The sequence below is a fragment of the Acanthaster planci genome, linkage group LG21 (genome assembly GCF_054643075.1).
Source record: "Acanthaster planci isolate LZ-2023a linkage group LG21, COTS_SCS, whole genome shotgun sequence".
In the NCBI taxonomy this organism is placed as follows: domain Eukaryota; kingdom Metazoa; phylum Echinodermata; class Asteroidea; order Valvatida; family Acanthasteridae; genus Acanthaster; species Acanthaster planci.
This window is the reverse complement of record NC_141797.1, coordinates 1,392,080-1,418,010: the sequence shown is the minus strand read 5'-3', so window position 1 is coordinate 1,418,010 and position 25,931 is coordinate 1,392,080. Positions and strand designations below refer to the sequence as shown.

Below are 25,931 nucleotides of genomic sequence, written 5' to 3'. Positions count from 1 at the left end.
ACTTTTTATTTTTGGTGGCATAAGTTGTCTCAAAAAAATAAACTGGAAATGTGAGATTTGACTAACTAATCACATGAATTGTAAGGTTCATCACTGCCCATGTTTATCCAGGCTTGTACGTGAAGTTCACTAGTTTACTTTTAGGCGAATGAAATTATTTCGGTTGCGACAAAGGTTTGAGATCTGTTTACTTGTTCCAACTTGGAATACCAATGTGTCATGTATGCATTTTCTATTCAAAGCTGTGCCAACCACGGGAGAACTTTCTGCAAACTCCGTGTCAGCCTCTGCTGACTACCAAAGGGATGATAATTTTGCCTTTCAAGCTCTTCTCACAATTCATTCATTCAGGTTACTACGTATTCACTGAAATGTCGACTTCGGGTCTGTTCTTTGGTGATAATGCCTGGCTGGTGAGCGAGCACTTACCTGCGACCAACGAGGGCTGTTTATACTTTTGGTATCACATGTACGGCAGAGGTGATGATCAGTTTCTTCTTATTCCTGAGATATTTAGGCATGTAAGAAGTTTTTTTAAGATGGAACTCAGATGTGATCCACCACCCCAAAACCAGGGTGAAGTAGGTAACTTCATAACCCTAAAATAGTGGGACTTCCACTCTTCAGATTTTCAGTTTTACAGCTATCACTACCCATAAGAAGCTTACTGCAGACAGAATTTCAATTTAACATGGATCACTTTAAAGTGTAAAAAAAAGCCGAAGGAGTGGAATTGTCCAACATCACAAATACCAACTTCAGACTGGTTTGGGGATGGTGGGTCAAAAATGTTATTTGGTTTCCTTTGGAAGAAGTCAGTGTTTGAAGTTTTTCTAAAGTGAATTCTGTGCTTGCCAAGTTCCATTATTATTATCCAATTGAGTTGTCATTTGAGAGCAACTGTCTTGATCCAAAACAGTGAAACAAAGGACTAGACGTTTTTGAGTGAAACTCACGAGAAATGTAGGTTAAAATAGTTCGGAAAGTTGAAACGCTAGTAAAATTTAGTCAACTGGAGTGAAGAAATTACCTCAAAATTCATCTGGTACCTAGTTTCGGTCGGAGGGGTTGACTCTGCAATCCAGTGGAGTAAATTTTCAGTCTTTGGAGTTCAGAGGGAAGGTTGCAAAAAACAGTCAGGGACCAGCAGGTAAAGTTGACGACCTTTGGTGACTATGGTGTTTTAAAAAGAATCCTTAGCCTTAAACCTGCTGGGTCCAGCAGGATCCAATGGTTTTGCTTAGTTCCTGGACTCTGGTAGGTTCCATGGTAAAAAGGTTTAAATCTGTTCTCTGTCAGATTCTGTTAAATTCTTGTGAAACTTTGGTAAAGATCAGCAGTGAAAAAAAAACAGCTACAGCTTAATCATAATTGATGAAGTAGTGTTGCAGTTCTGACCATCGCAAAACCAGGCACAAGACCAGTCACCAGATCAGACAAAAGTAACAGTATGAAAAGGGATCAAGGAGTTCATTTGGATACCTTGTGACTTGAATTCAGAGGAAGGTCTTCTGTTGGTCTTGCTGGATCTTGTAATGGTTTTGTTGGGTCTTGAGTTGGTTGGTCTTGAGATGGTCTTGTTGGGTCTAGCTGGGTCTTGTCTTGTCTTGTGTGGGGTCTTGTGGTGGTCGTAGGGGGCCTTGAGATGGTCTTGTTGGGTCTTGGGATGGTCACAAGGATTTAGCCACTGAGTCATTTTCAGCAAAATGACTCGCCCCACTGTGTTGGGTTGAGCAGAATCATCGTTGGGAACCAAAGGAAGCTTTTGGCACAGATGAGCATGTACTGTAGAGGCACTCAGGGAGTATTTTGCAAATGTTTTGTCTTTAACCCATTGGCCAAAATTGCAAATTTCTATGGTAAGGATTTTCTTTGAAGCATCGGTACAATGCAGTGTTATCCACATCTCGCTATCTTAATATCTTACAATAAACTGTGCAGAGAATATACAATCCCACATCAGACTGTTTTCTAATGTCAGTAAAGTTTACTAAAATGGTGACAAAACTTCTCATTGGACCCTACTCCCCCAAAAGACCTTGGAAAAACTATATGCACTCCATGATTCGTTTCCTGTTGAAGGCGTGGGTAACCTGAATGTCCACTTCCTCGACAATGCTGGTCAGACGACCCGAAAGTGGAGTCTGACTGGAGACCAGGGTGACGTGTGGCAACAGGGCCAGGTGGATCTCATGAGTACCACTGATTTCCAGGTGAGGGAATACATTGAAAAGTTGATGTGTTTGCTTATAGCAAACATTGTAATGAATCACCTTCAAAAAGCGGAAAACTTGCCGAAAATAATTTTCACGAATTGTGTTTTTATATGGTAATGTTGAAATGCCTTTTTCATAACAAAAGCATGCCAGCATTACCACATATCAGTCTGCTTTTCGGGAAGGAATTTACCACGTCTCAATATGAGCCCTGAGCTTGACCAAGAGAGGGCGCAATATTCCTAGCAATAGACCCTTTGGTGGGCACTTCTCTTTGCTGGTTCACAAACGACTCAGAAATGTATGTGTTAATGTTGCATGCTACCAACAAAATGAACCCTCCCCACCAACGTGGCTCTTTCAACCGATGAGGAGTTGCTCCTACTCAAGGTAGATAACTCCAACTAGAAGGCTTGTGTACATATATCAACATTTTTGACAATTTTTTTCAAATAATTTTATCATTCCTGATTCCTTGAATTACAAGGCTTCAGTAACTATCAGTTCATGGTTTTAGAGTACATTCAATTCGAATTGTACCATAGTTTTTCTGTGGGATATTGTCTAAAAGCCTCATTGGTTGTACTCAAAAATTGAACCGGTGTATTTTCATGTCGCTTCTTTCCCGGCAGATTGTTTTTGAGGCAACCTACGCCAGTGACGTCGTTGGTGACATCGCGCTGGATGACTTGGACATTGAACCGGTCTCCTGCTATGCTGGCGTCCCTGGGAGCACACCAGCTGCTCCATGTAAGTGCGTCCGCCCTGTCTGCTTGTCTCTTGATTTTAGAGATATTTTACAGGGGTACAATGGCTTGAAAATCTTGCCATCAGTTAACTATAAGTTCTGTAACTATTATATGTTAGAGCAGATGAAAGACGTTAAGGTTTATATCTCAGAAACATAGGGTCAGGAGTTTTTGTTTTTCTGGGAAAAAAGAACACAATCATCTTTTGTGGCAGTTGTCAAGATCCCTCATATTTTGAGCAACAATTCTGTTTGAAAAGCGTGAATCGGTTGGATTTAATGCAGTACTGCTCCATTATGAATTTGGCTGAGATGGACACAAATTCTCCAAAGTTTCTGGTGCAACTCAGATTGGGTGTTCATCAGCACATCCTCTCTGTCCAATACACTTTGTACGTTTTAGGAAAGGATATCAGCAGCTGAGAAAATCTCAGTGCCTTATTGAGCAGAATTCATTGTGGTTTGAAATGCAAGCAGTCTTGAAATAATTAATCCATAAGTTAGGAGCTCCAATATTTGAATATCATCCATCCTCAAGTCTTACGTTACATACATCGACATTTATGTTAATCTAATAAATTTCTAAATTTCAATTACAAATCCACGATGTTACATGTACTTCCAGCCATGGACTGCACATTTGAGATGGACTTGTGTAACTACACCCAGCTCCAAGACGACAATTTTGATTGGACGAGGCTGAGAGGCAGCACAGGTAGTACGCATACTGGGCCCGACCAGGACCACACTACAGGATCAGGTTGGAAAATACTCACAAAATTAATGTTTATGAGCACAATAACTTATTATAAACTGCACAAAATGAGGTTGCTAGTCCCATTTTTTCCTGTTATTTTGTTTTAGTTTACGTTAGAGGAAACTGAGGTGTTTGTTTTGTAGTGTAAGTTTGCATTTCTATGAAAATAGACTTAATTTTGAGTGGAATATGATCAGAATTCTTAATTAATTCTACAGAATGAAAGAATGTGATTTTGATTGTGATTTTGTTTAAATGTTTCTTTCTGGTGTTGATTTTGGTCTTGATTTTGATCTTGATCTGATCTCTTCTGATCTAATTCAATTTGATTTTATTTAATCGGATCAGATCTGATTTGATGAGATTTGATCTGGTTACATTGCTTTGCGTGATTTGATCTCAGGCTGGTATATCTACATTGAGGCCTCCAATAGTGTCCAAGGAGACAAGGCACGTATCATGTCCCCGAGGCAGAATCCCAGCAAGTCTCGCTGCTTGACCTTCTGGTACAACATGTACGGCCGCCACGTGGACCGTCTGAATGTCTACCTCCGCAGTAACAACTTGGACACTTTGATCTTCACAAAGTACGGTACCCAGGGGAACCAATGGTTCAAAGGTCAGAAGAGCATCGCCTCTGACGATGCCTGGTCGGTAAGAGACTTATTCCTTGACACAAACCTTTTTAAATTTTGTGAGATGATTATCTTTGAGTACGCAGAGCTAAACTTTGCATCTTAGATGTGTACATGTATTCCCTAAACTTTAATTGTCTTAGACTAGAATGAAAAGCATGCAACACCCGCCGGACCTTTTTTGCTTCGATTTAGCCACATCTCTTCTTTATTGAGCATATTTTCTCTATTGTCCGATGCCAGCGCTTCTCGAGGGTCAAGTTGCTTCAAAAATGCTATAATACGACTCAGAAGTCCCATCATGAAATAGGCCACCCCAGATCCATCAACCTTTAAACAACACACTGTACCATACATCATACTCTGAAGTGTTGCAGAGTTAAAGACTACCGCACGTGAATCTGAGCCTGTTTCGAGTCCGAGAACTTCAGTAAATGAAATGTTCTCACACAAGACAAAAATGGCACGAATAACAAATGGACGCAAGATCAGAGATTTAAATTATTAAGAATGATGATATAAAGAAGAATGATATTTCCTCGTGTTTGTCTGCCCTGAGTTGAAGTGCACCCCCAAGTGGCAAAAGAAAGACAGATGGTAGCATGTTTTCCAAGTTGGTTCCTGCATGTGTTCTGCATGTAAGCAGAGACCATACATTAAGGAATAAATTCGGTCTGCGTACTCAGCGTGCTATGCATCAAATGCAACAGTGATCTCCATTATAAACGCATCTGTGCTGTGAGTACTAAAAAACCACGGTCCCTTTTGTTCCGCTTGGAGTGGATAGTACCACAATATGTAATCTTATAAAAAACTCTTTAATCATCCCCCCAAAAAAGTCACCCTCCCCCAAAAGTCATGTATCGGAATGTGTAAACTGAGGTCATCAGACGATTACTAGCTGTTCTTTAAAATGTCACAACACTTTTGTCACCAGAAGCTCACAGAAGGACTATGTTTCTTTTCCCCTCAGGTCATCTTTGAAGCATTCCGCGGTCCTGAAAATCAAGCCGACATTGCTCTGGACGACATCTTCCTGGAAGCAGGACCTTGTCCAGCATCAAGTGAGTTGGAAATGTGGGAAAGATGTTTACAATCTAGATCACAGATTTTCTCATTCGATTCTTTGAACAGATTTGACTCAGTTTGCACTAAAAATACTTTTGAATATTATTTGAACAGATTTTTACTTTCACTTTGTAACTTTTACACAATTTTAATAAAAATGCATGTTGCTGTTGTGTAGAATTTTTTCTGTTTTTCAGGTTTCGAGCTGATTCTCTGGGTATGATTCAGCAAATGAAGAACTCTGTAAGATTTTTACAGAGTTCTTCAGTTGCTGTTGAGTTTTATCTTGATCTAGACTTGAGGTTTCGATAACTGTTTTGTTTTAACTTTTGATGAGCACTATGAAGTAATAATTATTACACAGTTTTTATATAGGGCATCATGCCAAAGTCTCCTGCTTCACAAGGAACAACAATTAAAAGCAATTAATGGAATACCATGCAATTATTGGCATTTGCTTTCATGTAGAAAGGTTACTGAAAGGGAGAGGTTTTTGAATGCATAGTTATTTCAGTGAATCTAACAATTGATGTCTAACCTGTTACATTCCCTGCAGCTCTTTGCGATTTTGAGTTTGACTTCTGTGGCTGGACCCAAGATCAGACGGACAACTTTGATTGGACGCGGAGCTATGGTGGCACCCCCAGCAGCGGGACTGGACCGACTACTGACCACACCACAGGAACGACTCAAGGTTGGTCCCAGAAACACTGCTGTTATTAACCATTCTCAGACGGCATTATTCCTCCATGAACTTGTCCCGGGTGCATCACCAATTCCCGGTAACACTACAAACTTTTGAAACAACAAGCCACCACAACTACTCTTACCTTGACGAACGCTACACATGCTGACCTTTGGTGGTCGTTTGTTCAAGATTTGTGTGTCATTTCTTGACACATAATTGCCCTTTTGAAACTGTGAGACAAGGTCACTGACAGGCAAATGTTGCAACAGTAGGAAAAGTGACCATGGTATCATGTCATTTTAAACAAAGCTAGGTATTTTTTGGTCCAAATGAAACCATGGGTTAGACTTAGTCTTGCTCGCAAATCATCACTCACATTAGTGAGTTAAATATGAATTGCTTCTCATAATGCGTCCTTTTATCTGCCGAAACCCTTAAGATTATGTACGTAGTTAAACGTTTTGAGGGAAAACCTCGACTTGATTTTCATGGTTTTCTTGCTTTTAGGTTTTTTTGCTTATATTGAGACTTCCAGCCCAATCGTTACCGGCCAGATCGCTCGTCTGCTCAGCCCTGTTTTTGATGACACCAATGGGGAGTGTCTCCACATGTGGTATCACATGTATGGCGATGGTATCGGATCGCTGAAGGTGTTTGGCTTTGACACGGTCACCCAGGTTGAGACCGGTCCACTCTTTGAAATATCAGGTCTGTCAAAACACTTTTTTTTTGGTTTTTTTCTCAAATTTCAACTTCAACTGTGAAATCGGCTGCTGGGATGGAGAGTTCCACTCTGTTTTGTTGTAAGTCTGTATTCTGCTTCATAAACATCAAATTATCAAAGCGTCAAACATGATAAATGGGTAAACTTGGAGTCAATACGGGCATTTCACAATAGTGTGCCTCCAAGAGTTTGCAACCCGTTGGCCAATCACAATGCACGAAATTTGTCGACCCAATGAATGTTTGGAAAGGGTCGACAAATTTTGGCGCATTGTGATTGGCCAACGCGTTGCAAACTCTTGGAGGCGCACTGTTGTGAATTGCCCGTATTTTCAAGGTTTTTCTTAAACCATATTAGGAGGGCAGTACAACGAGTGGCGTTTCACCCAGATCACGTTCCGCGCTGCCCACCGATACCAGATCATCCTGGAAGGAACAAAGGGAAGAAACTACAATGGAGATATCGCCGTGGATGACCTGATGCTGACAACCGGAGCATGCAACAGGCCTGGTATGTACAGTCTGCGCATTAACCGCAGACAAATCCCAGGAGGCGTCATTACCACGTTTGATACCTCGCATGGACTTGTTCTCGAACGTGGAGTATTTTTCTACATCGGAACATCCCAGGCTGAGTACTGACCGATTATACTGGTACCCCGGATATGTTTTGTGTATTGGTTACCTGGTGGTTGAAGAGGCACGGGACTTAGGTATACGTCCTGTCCATGTGGACTTGTCCATCTGGAGCTTTACTTAAAAGCCAACGAAAAAATAAAACTTGTCTCCATTTCTCCTTCCCAGGTTTCTGTGACTTTGAGCTGGACACCTGTGGCTGGTCACAAGACATTGTCAATGACGACTGGGATTGGCTGAGGAGGAAGGGTGCCACTCCTAGTGTTGACACGGGCCCTGGCGTGGACCACACTACCAACTCTGACAATGGTAAGATAAGGGGTGCCACTCCTAGCATGGACCTCATTATAAACTCTGACAATGAATGATGAGGGTGCCACCTTACAAACTCTGAGAATGGTAAGATAAGGGGTGCCACTCCTAGCACTGACCTGGATCCTAGTGTGGACCTCATTACAAACTCTGACAATGTATGATTAGGGTGCCGCCTTACAAACTCTGACAATGGTAAGATAAGGGGTGCCGCTCCTCGCTCAGGTACCAGTTTGGACAGCACTACAAAATCTGACAATGGAAAGACATTGGGTGCTACTCCTATTTACTGACAAGGATCCTACGCTAGATTACAAAACAAACTCTGACAATAATAACAGTTACGCGAAGTGGCTTCAATTCTTTGATGACTCCTTTTGTTTATGAATAAATCGGTTTAAAGTCACAGCATGTTGACAGCAAGATCTCCTCTTCGACAAATTTCACAGCATAGTCTTCAGAGGAAATTAAAGCAAAATGTCTAAACTGAGAAATTTCTGCATCCTTCAGGCTTCTACATTTATTTCGAGGCCTCAGTGTCGTCTTTGGCTCAGGGCGACAACGCCATTCTTGTCAGCCAGCACATGCCTGCCAGTAACCAATCCTGTCTATCCTTCTGGTACCACATGTATGGCAGCAGTAAGTAATTGTCTCGCTTTTTTGCAGCTCAGAGGGGAGGGTCATGATGAGCAGATAACAGTCATTGCAAGCTACCATCAAGCTGTCCAAGTTGACCAGCGTTGCATTCTTGTGTTCTCCAAGCCTGTTGGAGAATTATGGCTCAGTGGTCAAATTTGTGGCTCATAAGCAGAGGGTATCACGTAAAAACCCAGCAGCTGTTCCTACATTAGGTTGTGTCTTTGGGCAAGCCACTTTACCCCAACTTGTCTCTGCCCACCCAGAAACTTAACTGGGTAGAGACAGTTAGTTTTGGAGCAACCTGTGATGGACTGATATCCCATCTGCAGGGAAGAGAAACATTCTCTATCAAATTTCATGCGAAGGAAACTGGACATAAGCCTTGGCCTGATGAACCGTAGTGGCTCAAAAAATATTTGATTGATTGACAAGACCATTACAGGTCATCAAAGTTAAATCAGTAAACTGTGACAGATGCATTCCTTTGTCAGTGTTCATCCCTGTGTAAGTATGGATTCATCAGGACTGGAGTTATTAATAACTTGACGCTTGGATTTTTGTAATTGATTCAAGCCTGTACAGTCAAATTAATATCACTGTATCAGGCTTGGTGACCCGGGAGTTTACTCTGGATAGTAAATTTTAAAGTAATAATTTGTCGTCCACGATTTTAGCAAATGTTTTCCCAGTCTCAACCACACACTCTTTTATTCTCGTGTAGCTATTGGCGATCTCAATGTTTACACGAAGGACAAGAACTTGGTGCAGACGCAGATATGGTCGAAGTCGGGAAACCAAGGAAATGTGTGGCTGCATGGACAGGCTGTCCTGACAAGCGCCGTGGAATATCAGGTCGGTGAACTGGGCTCACAGTCTGGTTTCACCTTCAATCATTTCACTAGTTCCTTAAAAGATTCAGCAATTTTTTTTTTTTTAGTCTGGCACCAACCTATTTGACAGATTACATTGAATACATTAAATTTAGGAAACAAGATCAAACGTGGCTTCCCTGTGAATGAGGTGTATTGGATGTGAATTTCTCAGGTGCTTTTTGAGGCCATTTATACATCTGGCTACAAAGGAGACATTGCCTTGGACGACGTTGACATTGAATCTACAGCTTGTGTAGGCATCGCTACACCAGCCCCTCCGACAACACCATTACCAACACATGGTAGGCCTGTCTGTTTGTCTGCTTGTTTGTTGGGCAGCTAATCATTACACCACGTCAGCATCAAAAGTTACTGATGTTGAAATCTGTTAAACTTTTTGTAGCTTTGTATTGTAAGTACGATCAACGAAGTTGCATGACTTAAAGAACGGTTTCCATAAATGAACAAATATGCACTTGGCCGGTTAAACATGCGTTTAAGGCTCAGGCATTAGTTTATGACTGGCCAAGCACATATTTATTCCCATTCAAAAGTCAAAGTTCAGAAGACAGTTCAGTTCAGAGTCACAAGAAGTCAATATATGATGGATTTCTACCAATTTTGTTCTAGAATTTCAATTTCATTTTCCCAAACACCCCTGTCCATTTTATGGTATATTCCTAGTGCAAGTTGTTCAACAGAATATCCTTATGTGGTCCTGGCACACACATGACAAGCCTCGTGCACGTAGACTCTTGACCAATCAGAATCAATTAAATTGTCTTGTATCCAGGTGCCAGCGTGTGATTTACTCAGCGGACCTTATCACATAGCAGCATTATCAAATGTTAATACACGTTCAAGTTGTACGTTGTTGAATAGGGAAACTGAGGTATTTATGAATGGTTAATATAGGAGGGAGGTTTGCCATAGCACATTTGAAGTCTCTTTAAAGAAAGAGTGCGATTCTCAAGATAACAAGTGAACTCGACGATTTGGATGGTGTGCTCTGTCTGTTGTAAGGATATTGCCGACCAACAAAGCATATTGTCCTAAGGGTTAGGTCTAACAGTACTTTATGGTTTACCACAAACCTTCGTCTAGTCATTGCTGTCGAAACAAGTTGTTAGAGCCACTTTTTAGTTCAAGGCGTATGGAAGAATATTCTCACGTAACATTCGTTATCACCAGAATGCCACACTGAGCGAAACTTCAAAATAGAGTGCTTGATTTTAACCCTTCTTATTGAAACTTGCAAAAAATGGCTCAAGAGAAGATCTAAGATTCAACAGCACCACAGATTTCTAAATTCTGTCCGCAAGATAATTAGTATTCAAAAATTTTCTGTCTCCGGCAGCCCCTAGTGCTTATGACTGTGACTTTGAGGTCAGCCTCTGCAGTTGGACCCAGGAGACAAGCGACGACTTTGACTGGACGAGACTTCAAGGCAGCACGGCCTCAGTCAACACCGGACCACAGTTTGATCACACCACACAGAGTGTCTACGGTAGGCTTACAATAAGCTCGTAGTGTCTGCTTATGAAAGGTCAATTATTTGTTTCAAAAATCTGAGGTAAATCTTTAAAATCTTGCCAGATGGCGCAAATCTTGACTCTTGAGGGTCATTTGTTTGATATTTCTATGATAAATGTCACTGTTACTACTTATTTTCATTCAGACCATTTTTGGGGGGGAGGGGGAACATATTAAAATTTCTTTATGTAGCCTACTATGGTCTCCTTAGGAATAAAATGGAGTCACAAGTTGCCAGAACTACGAATGAGTTGACGGCCTTTGAAAGAATCTTACCCAATCCTTAAGGACTTGGGCAGAAGAGGGGGAAGAAGCAAAAAAAAAAAAAAAAAACTAGAGGTCATCTGTCCGTCTGACGACAGAACAGATGACTTTTTCGCATGCTGTAGTCAAATTAAGCGATTATCAACCAGGAATCTTCAACCCTTTTCCCTCGTGATTTTTGCTTACACCAAGGTGCCAAACTGATTGTTTTATCACAACACACACCTCCAGTTTCCTCTTACAATGCCAACTTAAGTAAATATGATGGGAAAAATGGCCTAAAACCTCAGTTTATGGGATGTGTCCAATTTGGATCTTGTAACAAAATGTGACAGTTGTGAAACTTTCTTTACCTCACTCACAGGTTGGTATATTTACATTGAGGCCTCCCCTCAGGTAAATGGTGACCGGGCCCAGCTAGTCTCCACCGCCATGGTATCCGGAAGTGTTGGGAAGTGCGTGAGTTTCTGGTATCATATGTACGGGCCCAGCATCAACGCTCTGAACATCTACCGGCGAGAGAACGGGCAGGATGTCCTGGAGTGGACAAGACTCGGTGACCAGGGTCCTGTGTGGAACTATGGACAGGTCTTTATGGATGGGTCATTCACCGTAAGTCCACAATAGAGGAATTGCATGACTGCCATCTTTTAGAGCACAACTTTTGTTCCATATGCACAAAGCAGGTTTCCCTGTGGAACAATAGAGCTGCCCTGTAAGATGGCTGCCACACAAAGCCTCTGCAACAGACTATGTGTTAGTCATCCATTTTGAAACTGAAAGTGGGGTTAATAAGTTAACAGTTTCAATTAAATTATTCTAATCAGATTTCATGGCAAAATTGCACCTCTCCATTCTGATGACTAATTTCAAACTTGTGAATAAACATACAAAGACTTAGTGTTTTAAGCAAGATTGGAGAAAGAAATAAAAATGGGAAGGAGGCTGGGAATGCATGGGCAATCATAAAAAAGTCTGGCACCATCCTAATTGACAGTTAACAGTTTATAAGACAGGTTCCAGGAATTAGATTGCAAATGGCTTCCACTTGAATAAGGTCCATGCTTGGCCCAGGAAAAAAAAAATTAGCAGTTACATTGGAGGAACGGAATGGGTACAAGGAGAAATGTTTCCAGTTTTAGACTGAATTCAATTCAGGAAGTCCGTATGACATGCCGCACACCTGATCAGTTTCAAGTTGAATTAGTGACAATAAAGTGTTTGTTTTGCCAGTTTTCTTCTTCTTTTGTAATCTTGTAGGCCATTTTTACGCATGTTTTGATCTGGTACATTAATTGATTGATTTCTTTTCTAATTTGTTGTATTTCAGGTTGTATTTGAGGGAGTTGTTGGCCAATTTTATGAAGGAGATACTTCATTGGATGACATTGTGGTTTACAACGGGCAATGTCCAAGCCTCGGTAAGGAGAAAGAGAAATTCGGACACATAGATTGTTGTTATTCATATTTATGAATGGCAAGTTTGTCCACTGCTCACATATTCTGGGTGTGGATTTTGAGAAAATCATGCGTAATGATGTTAGTTTTTTCCAGTCATTACACACAGGGCATATGACACACATGCAGAAATATTGTTTACGTCATGAGAAACTTGTTCAAAAACAACAAAAAACAGATAAATCTGCTTACATGGCATTTCGATCCTGCTCTGTCCTTCTGATGGTATAGTGTTGAATTACAGGGATTTTTGTTCGGTATAGTTTCTTGACGAATGGACTGGAGAGTGAGGCGCCTGAACTGGAGAAATGTGAAACTTTACTTTTAAACAATTGAAGAAACACCCTGTGGTCCAAGCATTAGTTTTACTTGCTCAGAACTTGAGTAGATTTCCAAGTATCTATCTGCATGCATTAAAGAAATATTTTTGTAATAAAACACGGAATGCACTGTTTCCAAATTACCATTTTGTCTTTCATGTTTTCATGTGTTTTTTGTCTTTCTGTCCGTCGATCCCTTCTTTTTGTATCCAGTCCTCTGTGACTTCGAGCACGGGATGTGTGGCTACGCCCAAGACACAACGGATGACTTTGATTGGCTGCTGGCATCGGGCGCGACTGGGACGTCGGGGACGGGCCCACCCAATGACCACACCTACCAGTCCCCTCAAGGTAGGGCAGATCCTATACAGCTCTCAATGAGGAGGGGGGTTTGGAATGGTTTCAGTTAACTGGTAGCCAGAGCTATAATGTCCCAAGTCTCTGACTTGACCATTGCTAAACTTGAGTCTGACTTCAGCTACAATTTGGACAACGATGAATCCTGACTGGTATTAATCCAACCAGTTTTAACTAGCCAGTATTGACTATTAAACTAGTATGAACAAAGTGGTCTTAACTAACTGGTGTTAACTAGTCAGTATTAAATAACTGATGTTAACTTTGGTCTTACCGGTTTTAAACTATATTACATGTTTTCACCAGTGTTTGATTTGACTTGAGTCACCACAAGCAACAAACTCAACTGGAGCCATTCAATTCAGAGACTTGTTACAACAGACCGTACTTTGATCAGTAGTAAATATTTTTTTTACCGTATACAGTTGCAGCACGATCACACTCTAACGATCTCAGTTGAGCTGTTTTTTTAAATAATTTCTCATTCTGATTCAAACGTAAACAAAATTGCTGACAATGTTGCACGAAAAACTCTCTTTGTGAGATCTGGTATTAAAACAACTATGATTATGCAGATCTGATCAAGGTTTAAAGTATTTCACATTCTCTCATTGGAATCTGCTGTGAAAAGTACAGCTGTACCAACACCCATTCCTTTTTTAAAAATTTTGTTCAGGACATTACATTTACATTGAGGCCTCTGCACCCCGTCAGTTGGGTGATGTCGCTCGTATCATCTCCCAAGAATACCCAGCTACCATGGGAACCTGCATGAGATTCTGGTACTACATGGTCGGTAGCGATCTGGGCCAGTTCAACGTCTACATAGAGGTTAACGGGAACCGGGGATCAAGCGTGTGGTCGCGGAGCACCAGCGGGTATAACTTGTGGAGAATCGCGGAGGTCACTGTACAGACGAGTTATCCTTACCGGGTATTAAAGATTCCATCATTTGTTCTTCAAATATCATTGTATGAGATGATGACATATATGATTCATACGAGTAGCACTACAAAGTCGTGAAGACGATGCTTTTGGTTGACCCACTATGCTGCAGATTTTTCATGATCTTTGCGTACACTATGGTACGTGTCAGTTTTGGTGTGACAGACACATTGTTCACTCGTGGTTTAATTTATTTGGACTGAACCTGTTATAGGCTGTTTTTTTGTTCCAGGGGAATGACGATACTACGTGAAAAATAAAATTTGGAGATCATCTCTGATTTTTGAAGAAACGTTTATTATCCATAATTTTGTGTCACTCTTTCAATTTATTGGGGTTTGGAATGTTATGTTGCAAGTGAAAAGATAATAAAAGTTACTTATTTTGTGCAGACTTTTTTATGTAAAGTTATGCTAAAGACTTAAGCATTTCAGTCATTTTAATGTTTTGCTTCAGCACTTTACACATGTTTTTTTTGCTTGTAGGTTGTCTTTGAAGGCATCACTGGTAACGGTATCCAAGGCGACATCGCCCTTGACGACATCGACCTCTCCAACCAAGCCTGCTCCCTCCCAGCCACCTGCAACTTTGAGAGCGACTTCTGCACGTTTGCCAACATCCACCAGGACACGTTCGACTGGACACGCAACAACGGCGCCACCGCCAGCAGCCAGACGGGCCCGCCCACCGACCATACCCTCGGCAACATCTACGGCTACTATGTTTTTATTGAGACCTCCGCGCCCCGCGTTGTCGACGACTTTGCCTACCTCTTCTCGGAGACGCTCCCGGCCAACACGGACATGTGCCTGACGTTCTGGTACCACATGTATGGTGTGGACATCGGGACTTTGCAGGTGTGGTTGGAGACCACAGTCTTGAACCCTGCCTACTGGACATTAGTTTGGAGTAAAACGGGTGACCAGGGCAACTACTGGCAGAACGCCATCGTGGACATCAAAAGTGAAAACTCTGTGTTTGAGGTGAGATGAAAATAAAATTGTGACTATTCAACCACCAGGTAACCAATACACAAAACATATCCGGGGTACCAGCATAATTGGCCTGTACTCAGCCTGGGGTGTTCCAACTCTCCAAAGCTGTTGTTAAGGCATTGCCACCATGCGTGGATGTTGAAAATCTCCTTTTATCCATTTTACACTGATTGACATGTAAACAGACAGGACTGTCCTGTGTTGTAACAAGAAAGTTTAAACAAATTCTGGCTATTTCTGCATGTAGTGCTGGTTGACATCCGTATTGTGGCTCATATTGTGACCGAATGACGTTTAAACAGACAGGGATTTAAGTTATTCAGCTGAAATAAAAAGTCTGGTGGTTAAAATATGCAGCAGTAATGTGGGAAGAAGTGTCTCACGGATCCAGGGGTCAGCATTTGTTAAGTCCAATTTTGTGAAGGACTACGGTTGCTTTACATTATTTTAGAATGATGGGTTTTGACCGAAAATACTGCTGCCGTTGGACTAGTGTTGCATGGAATAGTATACTACAGTCTGTGAGTAGTTCTAGATTGGCCGTAGACCAGGCCATAAACCTTCCCCGTTGTTGTCTGACCAATCATGGCCGTAATTTAGGTCTGACATAACGTTCATAGATGTCTTAAATGCAAAATAAAATTAAACAAAAAATATCTGCTGTTTCCTTTATACTGCTACCTACCCTTTTTTGATGACCCTCAATCTTTGTTCGAGAAAAATGTAGGGAAATATGACATTTAAAACAAAATAAGAATGTGTCTTGTTCAATTCCTTTGTCACAAATGACACCCGACCACTCTTGTTTGTTACATCTAACGAGCTTTCATGATAAGTATGCAAAAATCGAAGGGAAAAAGATTTTGCACTGTACCTGTCCTGCTTTCGGATGCCATTTTTATAAGAAGGAAAACTTTTGGGGCCTTAGGGTTTAAAACTCGTGTATTCGCTATTTTCTGTATTCCCCCACCAGGTCATCTTTGAGGGTCGGGTAGGGCCCAGCTTCGCCGGCGACATTGCCTTGGATGACATCCAGACCTTCTTTGGCAGATGTGCCCCGCCCACCCCAGCCCCACCCTGCCAGTTCACTTGCAATAACACCAACTGCCTAACGGATTCCACCCAAGTCTGCAACTTTGTGGATGACTGTGGAGATGGCTCTGATGAGGAAAATTGTGGTATGTTAGAAATTGTGCTGTGTTTATTTCATTTATTAAATATGTATTTGAATTCAACAAATATGTCAATTTTAGTTTTGAAATTTTGAATTTTAAACATATTTGTCTGTTATTTTAAATGTTGCATTTGTTTTTTCTATAATTGTTCGCTTCGCTACCAAAGGAATTATTCTTGACAAATATTAGGCTGCCCCGATTAAAAAGGAGCAAATAACTCAAATTAGAAAAAAAGATAATTGTGGAAAGCTAATGCCGAGTTTCCAGGTTTTGTAGTTAACAATTTATTTTTGAAATCTGCAAACTTGAAGATTTCCTTTACTGTAGAAGTCTGTTTATTTGCGGGTCAAAATCGCTGCAGGTGGCAACTGCAACTTTGAGTCGGGCATGTGCGGATGGACTGATACAAGTCTGGGCTCCTACAAATGGCAGCTAGGATCAGGCGCCACGCCTACGTCGAACACCGGACCCTCCAAAGACCACACCTTCAACAACGCAGCAGGTGCCAATCATCTAGCTGAATATACTTAAATAAGTGTATATACTGAATATGTGTATAGCGCTTCACGTAGACCAAACATTTCATTCAACTCATTTATTCTGATACACAAAACATTTGATAGCCTGACAATTTTAGATGCTAGAAGGGCAGAAACATTTGCATTTCTATTAATTTTAGCATAGGCAGCTTATAATTGGGGGATGACTCACTTTATGCGGTTGGATTACACTTCTCGTCACTGTAGGTCGATATGTGTATGTGAACGCCAACTCCGGTTCGGGTTTCAGCCAGGCCACTCTGGAGACAAAAGAACGACACCAAGCTTCGTCAACTTGCCTCTTCAGCTTCTGGTATCACATGTACGGACAGGGTAAGCTCTTGGGCTGAATCAATATGAATAATTCAGTTTTGACCTTTGATTCATTCAAAATTTTTGAATATTCCTATATGTAAAAACCAGTTCTCCAAATTCCCGGATGACATTGAGGAATTGAAGTGCATTAACAAACGGTAAAGAGCAGGTAATGTAAAATGTCAAAGAAACAAAATTTGCTATAAATTAAATGCTTTGTAAAGTAAATACTTTGGCTCAGTCAGTTTAAAATTGTTTAAATATTTGGATGCCTGGTACGTACATTGTCAATACCAGATTCCTCAAATTCCCAGACAACATTCGGAAAACGTTTTTGTAACTATGAAAACAAAGGGAAATAGCAGGTTATATTCAATCATTCATAATATGCTAAAATGATGGAAATAAAAAGTTTTTGTAAAGAGAATTTAACTTTTTTGTGTTAAGTTGCCAATATTGTTATAGTTAGGCCGTCAGAATGGCGTTGATGGGATAACATGGGAGCAGAGGTGATGCATGGTCTTATTCTTGAGTAATTAAGTTACCAAATAAAATCGCTGGTAACTTGTCATTTGTTAAAAAAGGCTAAAACTTGTCGGGTGCCTGGAAGAAGGTCGTAAGCACTTATTTTAATGAAATATAAAAATTTCTTTGCAAATAGTTAAAACAAAATTTTCCAAATCGTTTGATAAGTTGTTTTAAGGTAGCTTTTTGTTCAGCCTGTGTTGATTTTGTAGTAATTTTTATCCGTTTCAACGAAATAAGGAAAGTGTGTTTCTTACGCCCTTTTGCCGGAACATTTTTGCTGCTGTGATCATGCTTCCGGGCAAAAGGGCATAAGCGGCCTATGACGAACTGTGCTTCATCCCAAGTTAAAATGTCATTGCTGTATCAAACAGACATTGGTAGTTTGGCAGTGTACTTAGTGGAAGGGTCGTCCCGGACGCTGCTGATCTACCTGTTTGAGGATATGGGAGATGTGTGGAATAATATCCAGCTTGGCGTGGGCAGAGTGAGCCTTCCATTCAAGGTAATCTGCAGACCAATCTGAGGAAAAGCCAAACGTGCAGTGGCACTGTGCTTGCACTTGCGTTCTTAACCTTGGCGGGCGCTTACATTTTGAAAATCTTAAGGACAAAGAATTAGCTCAGATGTTTCTATTCTGAAAAAAAAAGGTTTTCTGAATGGCCAAACACATTTGTGTAAAAGAGACCATTGAATTCTTCCTTTGGAGAATATATCATTGCTTTTGACAATGTCAGGGTCGAGATCTCTTCAAAGACCTCACAAGACTATCACAAGGCCAACACAAACTCTCCAATCTGAATTCGAATCACAAGCTATTGAAATGAACTACAGCAAAAGCATTCTTTTATCATTGTACTCACTCATTACTTGCGACTGTTGTGCATAATATTTATGTGGTCTCGTGAAAGTCTTTGAATAACAGCTGCCGTTAATTACTATGCGAGATGCTATGACATCATTTTGACTTAACCTTCCAACATTCAGATTGTGTTTGAGGCCACCAGATCGTTCAGTGTTCTTGGTGACATTGCACTTGACGACATCAGCTTTGTCGGATGCGGGCTACCTCGTAAGTCTAGTCAACAGATTTCTAGACGTGTGTCTCTTTACTCATCTTCAATCAGGGATTTCAATTGGTTTTAATTTTCTTATACATATAGCTGACAATAGTGCCCCACAACAGTTGAATTGAGGCATGCAAATGTTGATTTGTTCTTTTTTTAAATTTCTGCACAGCACCGACCTCTGACCCTTGCCCTTCGGGTCGGACTAAGTGCAACCGCGGCAACTGTGTTGAGGACAATCGGTTTTGCGATCTCACCGATGACTGCGGTGACTTCACTGACGAAAATTCTTGCAGTAAGTTTCTGCAATTTTTTCTTGATGGACAAATTTACATTTCTCACTGCCGAAATCAATTTGAAGTTTATTCTATGTTTCCCTTGCTTCGTCTCCTAGGCAACTACCATCTGTGCGATTTTGAGAGCGGCATCTGCGATTGGCGGCAACTGACCAATGACGAGCTGGATTGGCGGACGTACTCGGGAATAACCCCCACCGAGTGGACAGGCCCAACAAGGGACCACACCAGCGGACTCTCATCAGGTATTATGAAGCGCATGTCGCTTTTGGAAGAAACCAGTGTTCTGGTTTTTTTTACATTAGTTTTCTGCCAAAAATAATACTATCTGCATGTGTTAGCTTTGGGACCGTGAAGGTAAAGGTAATAACATAATTTGTTTAATTTCTTTACGTTTTTGGTTAGAGTCACATCTCTTACCTTGGGACCCCCCTTGACCCCTCTTATCATTTAACCTTGTCTACTCAAACGTTACTCTGTAGGTACCTATCTCTACCTGGAGACGTCGGCCCCGCGTCAGATGGGAGACCGTGCTCGCCTCGGTAGCTACTACATCGCAGCCACAACCACAGGCACTTGCCAGGTACCAGACTGCCATGTAACACAATGCCATTTTAGTCCAAGTCCAAAACTTTGGAATACAAATCAATAGGGCCCATGTACATGTACACAGATTTATGGTAATGGCATCCACACTGGAAAAAATATATGAAAGGCAATGGTTCCCTATGGGATTGGTAACACTGGCACCGGACAGTTTTGGTGCATCAATGTACATCACAATTTTGAAATGTCAGGAGAAAACGGGTTGCAGTAGCAAAGTGTCCTGGCCAATCAGCAATCAGATGGTGAGCAAGGAAACGAAGGTGCTGTCGTACATTTTCCCCCAACTGAATTTCGATTCACAATCTCAGCGAAATACCCCTTCCATAGAAAGAATGTCTTTCTGTTGTGCCAACTCAGGAAAAGGCTAGGGTCCGCGAGAAAATTCAATATTTTAAAACTGAAAAGTACCCCGAGCAGTACATGCTACTAAACATGAGTGCCAAGAAGGTTAGAAGGAAGTTACTCCAAATGTTTGATTTTGAACCCCTGCAACTCAACGGGAAAAGTTGATATTCCGAAGGAAAAGTGAGTAAAATTAGATTTCATTTTACACTTCTGCGTTTTACACGTTACAGCTGCGTTTCTACTACCATATGTTTGGCCGAACCACCGGTTCCCTGACTGTGTACATCCGCGATACAATCAACGGCCCTCTCACCAACCTTTGGAGCAAGAGTGGTGAAATTGGAGACTTCTATGAGAGAGCTGAAATCACTCTGGGCTGGACCAACCCATTCCAGGTACCTCTAACCTTTGCATGTTCTATATGCCAGTGGGGTGTGACGAAAGTCAGCGTGTATTCCGTAACGATGGTTCATGCTTCATGCCTAACAAGGGGTTTTTTCATTTATAGTGAAGGAGTTTACAGACTTATGTTTGCATACCCTCTTACACGAAATACTTCCAGACAGTCACTGCATTATGTCTGTTAATTTATTGGCAGCCAAAATGTCTCATTTTGGCTGCTGAATTGGTCTTGTGGCTTCATGAATGGGGTAATTACTGCCTTACTCCATATGGCATTCATAGCGCACATTACTTTCTTATGGGTACATATAGGGAAAACCTCTACTCTCGACTCAATTTCTGTTAGGTCATAATCGAGGCTACTGTTGGAAACGGTATCTATGGCGACATTGCCATTGACGACACCTCCTTCACTCCCGGCTGTGTGGCTTACAGTGGAGAACTGCCTGTGGTGGGAACATCCCCATGGCAGCCTGTCCCAACAACGCCCCCGCTCTGCCAACCAGACGACTTTGCTTGTGGTTCAGGGACCTGCGTCAGCCTGAGTTCGGTTTGTGATGGTACAAATGATTGCGCAGATGGCTCGGACGAGGCAAACTGTGGTATGAGAATGATCAACTCTGTCAGATTTTCCAACATTTTGTCTCTGGTTACAGAGGCTTTGCATGGTAGTCACCTGGCAGTGCATTAAGTTTGTTCCACAGAGAAATCCCCTTTGTGCATTCCCAGTGGATCAAAAGCACCTGTCTGCAAGATGGAAGCTGTGCAAACCCTCAAATCCACCTTTAAGGTGTTGTTCTGATAGACAAACTCCTTTATTCCTTGCCTTCTTGGTGTAATGTTTGCCATTAGCCAGCTGTGCTGATACCCTCTATAAAAAAGAAGGTTTAAAAAAAGGCTTGTAATGGACTCTGTGTGAAGACCTTATACACTTGGAAGGTTTTTTCGATCATGTTTCTTGAATCTATTGTATACCTGTTTAATGACTTTTTAGCCTGACCGTTTTTGTTTGTTTTTTTTTAATGTTGCTCAAAACATTCAAATACAACTTATTATAAGCCTTCAGATATAATCAAATTCTTAAAAGTAAGAACTTTTATTTCATCGCTTTGACTTTCACTCTCAGCTATCAAAATATAAAGTTCATCTCGCTTCCAATTCAGTGAACCAAATCATGGATTTATCTATTGGAAAGTGTCATTTGCACGTCCAATGATTTTTGTTCATCCTTATGTGTAGCTGACTGCCAGTGCAGAGAAATGTGCACTCATGTCCCCTTGTAACTGTTCCTTTTGCCTACCCTTTCCTTTATGCAACATTCTTGAAACAGTTATGCAATGTGACATGAAATAACTAAAAGACAGTGCATCGATGTGATGTAAGATATCACTCAGATTATAAATGGACAAGTAAATGACATTATCGAAAGTAAAGCAAAGTGTTTTTGTACTTGAACCAATGGAGAGACAAACCCACAACCTACATATTGCAATGTAAACATGAGACACACAAAAAACACTTTACTTGCTTTGCAAGAATGACTCACGTGTCGTCAGAGCCACTTTGAGGTAAAACCCTTTGGAAGACTCATCCATAGTGTTTAAGTAAAGGAATCCTCAACGTTTTTAAATCAACACAACGTCCATTTTTATCATACCAAACTGAGTGACACATCAAAACCACAGAGCGCAAATTCAACAATCTAATACAAAGTAAAACTTAAAAGTGGCTCCTCCAATTTGAGACACAATATTTCAGAACGGGTGACTTAAACTGCATGAAAACTTGGAGATCATTGAAAAAAATTGAAGAAAAATGGTTCTTTTTTCCCCCTTAACTTAAGGAAACTGTAACTTTGAAAGTGACCAGTGCGCCTGGTTGGCTATCGACAACGGCCGGTGTCGCTGGACAAGGCAGCAGGCTGGCAGCACCTCGTCTGCGGCAGCACCTTCTACTGACCACACCTCGGGGACAGGGTACTTCATGTTCGTGGACAGCACCAACGGAACGTTTCAGACGTCAGCTATTTTGCAGAGCCCTACCTTGGGATCTGTTGGAGCAAGGTATGAGAAAACGTTAGAGTGCGCATTCACAAGCATTGCAGGTACAGCGTTGTGGTAATGAGTACCTTATTCCCTGATTCAGTTGGAATTGTTTACTTTCTTAGGTAACCAATGTTGCAATGCCAAGCCCCGCAAGAACACTGTTCTCAAAAATAAAGGGAGAACAAAGTAGCAAATATTTCTGACTTTGGTGTAGAACCCTTGACACATTTGTAAGACTGCAGTGATGCAATATGACTCTTTGTAAGAAGATTAATGGGACTGTTTTGAATTGTTTTTTCATGACGTTTTCAATTATCATTCATACCTGCTTATGTTCACACATTCCCCAGCACAGAGGGTTACAAATGCGAACAACTTACATGTACCTTTTACTTTGTGGTGATGTTTGAAAGTTTCAACTATTTGATACGCCAACTTTCTGTTCTGTTTTAGGTGTGAAATGAATTTCTGGTACCATCTCCGTGGCAGCAATGCTGGTGCCCTGGTTGCAATAGTCTATCAAGGTGTTGTTCAGGACACCAGCGTGGTGTACAGCGGTGACACCAATAATCAGTGGCAACAGGGCACACTGAGTGTGGGACCCAGACTCGCGGGCCAGTACTCGGTATGTGGTCTTGTCGCTAGTCTTCCGTTGGCATTACAAAAAAACCCATTAAAATGAAAAATGTTACCAGTAGCTCATGTGGCCGGTTAATATTTGGCAATTTACTTTCTATTCATGTATTCGTCGCTACAACGCTCTCCTGACAGTATGCTGCCCTGCAGTGAATATTGCAGGCTCAGTTTGTGGCTAGGCTGTTAACGTACAATTGAAATCTTTTTAAAGATGACAAATGTTTGACCTTATACATATATTTCGTCAATACTTTTCTCTCCAAAAACAATACCTGTCATTTGAGTAAGAAGAGACAACCTTTTTACCTTCTTGATATGACTACATGTATATTTGATCTATAATCTGTTTATTTATTACCGTGGAATGCAAGTTATATTCTCCTATTCGATAAATATCTGGATCTCTTGGTGTGTTCAGCACAGAAATCTCTATCCAGACATGCCAGAGTTAAGTTCATCAGATCTTGTCATTTTCTTGTAGGTGCGGTTTGAAGCTCTCCCCGGCAATGATTTCTCTGACCCTTCTCTGCTTACAGACATCGCACTGGATGATATCGCCTTCGACAACTGTGGTTCCGACTCGGGTAAGCTCATAACAAAGACAAAAACGAGAGTTGGAAGCTAGCGTCTGGAGTATCTTTGGAAAGGTCTTGTGCTATGCTGTCCAATGAACTGGTGTTTGACAAGAGCAGACTCTGAGAAATTTTAAATAAATTCCCACAAAAAGAAGAAATGTATCGGTCTCTTTTTAAGGATCAAATCGTTTGTGGCATGTACAGGAAAGAGATTGAGGTTGCAGGTTTACATCCCGCTCAAGTCAAGTTCATTGTTCGTCTTTTTCATTGTATCTCTAATGATTTTGTTGTACTTGCTTTTTAACTGTTGACTGTTTACTATCCAGATCTTAGCTGCGACTTTGAAGAGAACAACATCTGCGGCTGGACTCAAGACAACCTGGACGACTTTGACTGGATAGTAATTCAAGGAGGGACAGGCTCTGCAGGCACTGGACCTGAGTTTGACCACACCGTAGGAACCGGTCAGTGGTAAAACTCAAACATGACTCCATATGAAAATGCTGAGGCAAATTAAAAAGAAAGTTATGTTTCCTGTCCCTCTGATTACTTTTTGCCATCCTTGCTCATTTTGGTTAATTTTACAGTGCTATTTGATTTCATTTTTATTGGTTTCAAACAACATCTGTAGCAGTGAATGGAAGTTTAAATCTGATGAATACCCTAAAATAGTTAACCACTTGCTGCCAGGGAACCCCATTCCGAGCACCATGGGTTTATATGCAGAGCCCGGTGCCCGAAATGGGACAAAAGAGCTGTTCCGTGTAACAAAAGACAGTACTCGGAACAGAAGACCTGCTGCTGGGTAATCCATCTCTGCTTTTAAACATTATACCACTGTTTTGGGCATAGCGTGCCCGCAGATTAGCACCGCAGACAAAAGTTCTCCAGGGCCCCATTGATGTGCGACACAGCAGCGCTGCATGCTAATCCTGCAGCGTTGAAAAGACGCCACCCGCATTCACTGGGGAAAAAGGAAATTATGCAACACCTCACAATTTGCATTTCAAAGGCCATGTGAGATCATGATTCAAATGTGCGTAAGATTGTGCTTCAGATTTTGAGTGATATTGCAGGTCAGATCATAAGTCAAGTCACACGTCTCTCAAATGTCAGCCACAAGGAAACTCACAAGGCAGTTACAGATCAATCATAAGGCAATCACAAGGTTATTAGAAGCCAATCACGAGTCAATCAAAATCAATGACAAGGTAATGTCATGCCAGGTCAGTCATGAGACAATCACAAATTAATCAAGCGATCACAAGGTAATCACAAATCAATCCCAAGGCAATCACTAGGCCATCTACTCCATCATTCGTCATGCAGTCACAAGGCCAAATTAGTCCCAACTTCTGAACGGAAGACTCTCATTTCGAGCTGATTTCGGAGCAAAGTAATCTTATTTATATGAATTTCAGGAGCTGGTTACTACGCCTACATCGAGACATCTTCCCCACGTGTCCAAGGCGACAAGGCTCGCATCATGTCCGGCCCGATTGCGGCCAATTCACAATACTGTTTGGAGTTCTGGTACCACATGTTTGGACCTGACATCGATGCCCTGAATATCTTTCTGTCATCCGGTAGTACATCTACACTGGTGAGCCAAACAGAATAAGCCTTTTGCAAGTTAGATTTGAATGACGTCTGGTACACAAATTCCTTAGTTTACATGAATATAGTAATTTGAATTCTTTTAATTGTAAAGACAATGTTACTGTGCCTCGTGATTCGGGGCAAGCTTTTGCTTAGTGAAATAACAGACGCCTTGCACCAATACACTGTTTTTGATGGATTAGAGAGAAGGGCACAAAGGAATCCGTCCTTTCCAGAGATGGTGGTTGCTAAGCAAAAGCTTGCCCTGAATCACGAGGTATAGCAACAATGTTTTCAGCCTGGGAAATTCAAATTGTTATGTTTATGTGCAATCAGATAATCAGTGCACTGGATTTTATTCAAACGTAATTTACAAAATGCTTTGTTGGTTTTAAAAGCTTACAATGATTCCATGATGCATGCTACATGTATGTACATTTACATCTCATCAAGATGGGTATCAGAGGGTTATGGCTTAATGGGGTGTATTCAGAGCTCATAAGCAGAGGCTAAGGGGGAAGAATCTAGCCACTGACCATATGTTGTGTTATACTCCTGAGGAGTAAAAATAAAGCAAGGTCATAACAGCAGCAATTACGTAAGAGGCCAGTGCATTCTTGACTCTGAAGTAAGGCACTTA

At 41.3% G+C, this 25,931-nt stretch overlaps 1 protein-coding gene across 2 annotated transcripts in view; it reads left to right on the top strand.

The window, feature by feature from the left end:
* Nucleotides 1-25,931, top strand: part of LOC110983120 (MAM and LDL-receptor class A domain-containing protein 1-like) — a 133,359-nt gene that overhangs the window by 54,922 nt on the left and 52,506 nt on the right. For both annotated transcript variants that reach the window (XM_087131058.1, XM_087131059.1), the window contains exons 63-96: nucleotides 352-480; nucleotides 2,083-2,213; nucleotides 2,849-2,966; nucleotides 3,590-3,724; nucleotides 4,125-4,375; nucleotides 5,330-5,420; nucleotides 5,981-6,118; nucleotides 6,620-6,820; nucleotides 7,194-7,346; nucleotides 7,640-7,780; nucleotides 8,294-8,422; nucleotides 9,144-9,274; nucleotides 9,467-9,596; nucleotides 10,652-10,801; nucleotides 11,456-11,703; nucleotides 12,422-12,512; nucleotides 13,083-13,220; nucleotides 13,903-14,159; nucleotides 14,657-15,154; nucleotides 16,140-16,344; nucleotides 16,703-16,843; nucleotides 17,088-17,213; nucleotides 18,095-18,225; nucleotides 18,708-18,792; nucleotides 18,960-19,082; nucleotides 19,182-19,328; nucleotides 19,566-19,666; nucleotides 20,265-20,429; nucleotides 20,783-21,038; nucleotides 22,280-22,499; nucleotides 22,935-23,106; nucleotides 23,599-23,701; nucleotides 24,019-24,156; nucleotides 25,114-25,295. In XM_087131058.1, the coding sequence (XP_086987184.1) occupies nucleotides 352-480; nucleotides 2,083-2,213; nucleotides 2,849-2,966; nucleotides 3,590-3,724; nucleotides 4,125-4,375; nucleotides 5,330-5,420; nucleotides 5,981-6,118; nucleotides 6,620-6,820; nucleotides 7,194-7,346; nucleotides 7,640-7,780; nucleotides 8,294-8,422; nucleotides 9,144-9,274; nucleotides 9,467-9,596; nucleotides 10,652-10,801; nucleotides 11,456-11,703; nucleotides 12,422-12,512; nucleotides 13,083-13,220; nucleotides 13,903-14,159; nucleotides 14,657-15,154; nucleotides 16,140-16,344; nucleotides 16,703-16,843; nucleotides 17,088-17,213; nucleotides 18,095-18,225; nucleotides 18,708-18,792; nucleotides 18,960-19,082; nucleotides 19,182-19,328; nucleotides 19,566-19,666; nucleotides 20,265-20,429; nucleotides 20,783-21,038; nucleotides 22,280-22,499; nucleotides 22,935-23,106; nucleotides 23,599-23,701; nucleotides 24,019-24,156; nucleotides 25,114-25,295 (5,555 nt within the window). The remainder of the gene's footprint in view (nucleotides 1-351; nucleotides 481-2,082; nucleotides 2,214-2,848; nucleotides 2,967-3,589; nucleotides 3,725-4,124; nucleotides 4,376-5,329; nucleotides 5,421-5,980; nucleotides 6,119-6,619; nucleotides 6,821-7,193; nucleotides 7,347-7,639; nucleotides 7,781-8,293; nucleotides 8,423-9,143; nucleotides 9,275-9,466; nucleotides 9,597-10,651; nucleotides 10,802-11,455; nucleotides 11,704-12,421; nucleotides 12,513-13,082; nucleotides 13,221-13,902; nucleotides 14,160-14,656; nucleotides 15,155-16,139; nucleotides 16,345-16,702; nucleotides 16,844-17,087; nucleotides 17,214-18,094; nucleotides 18,226-18,707; nucleotides 18,793-18,959; nucleotides 19,083-19,181; nucleotides 19,329-19,565; nucleotides 19,667-20,264; nucleotides 20,430-20,782; nucleotides 21,039-22,279; nucleotides 22,500-22,934; nucleotides 23,107-23,598; nucleotides 23,702-24,018; nucleotides 24,157-25,113; nucleotides 25,296-25,931) is intronic.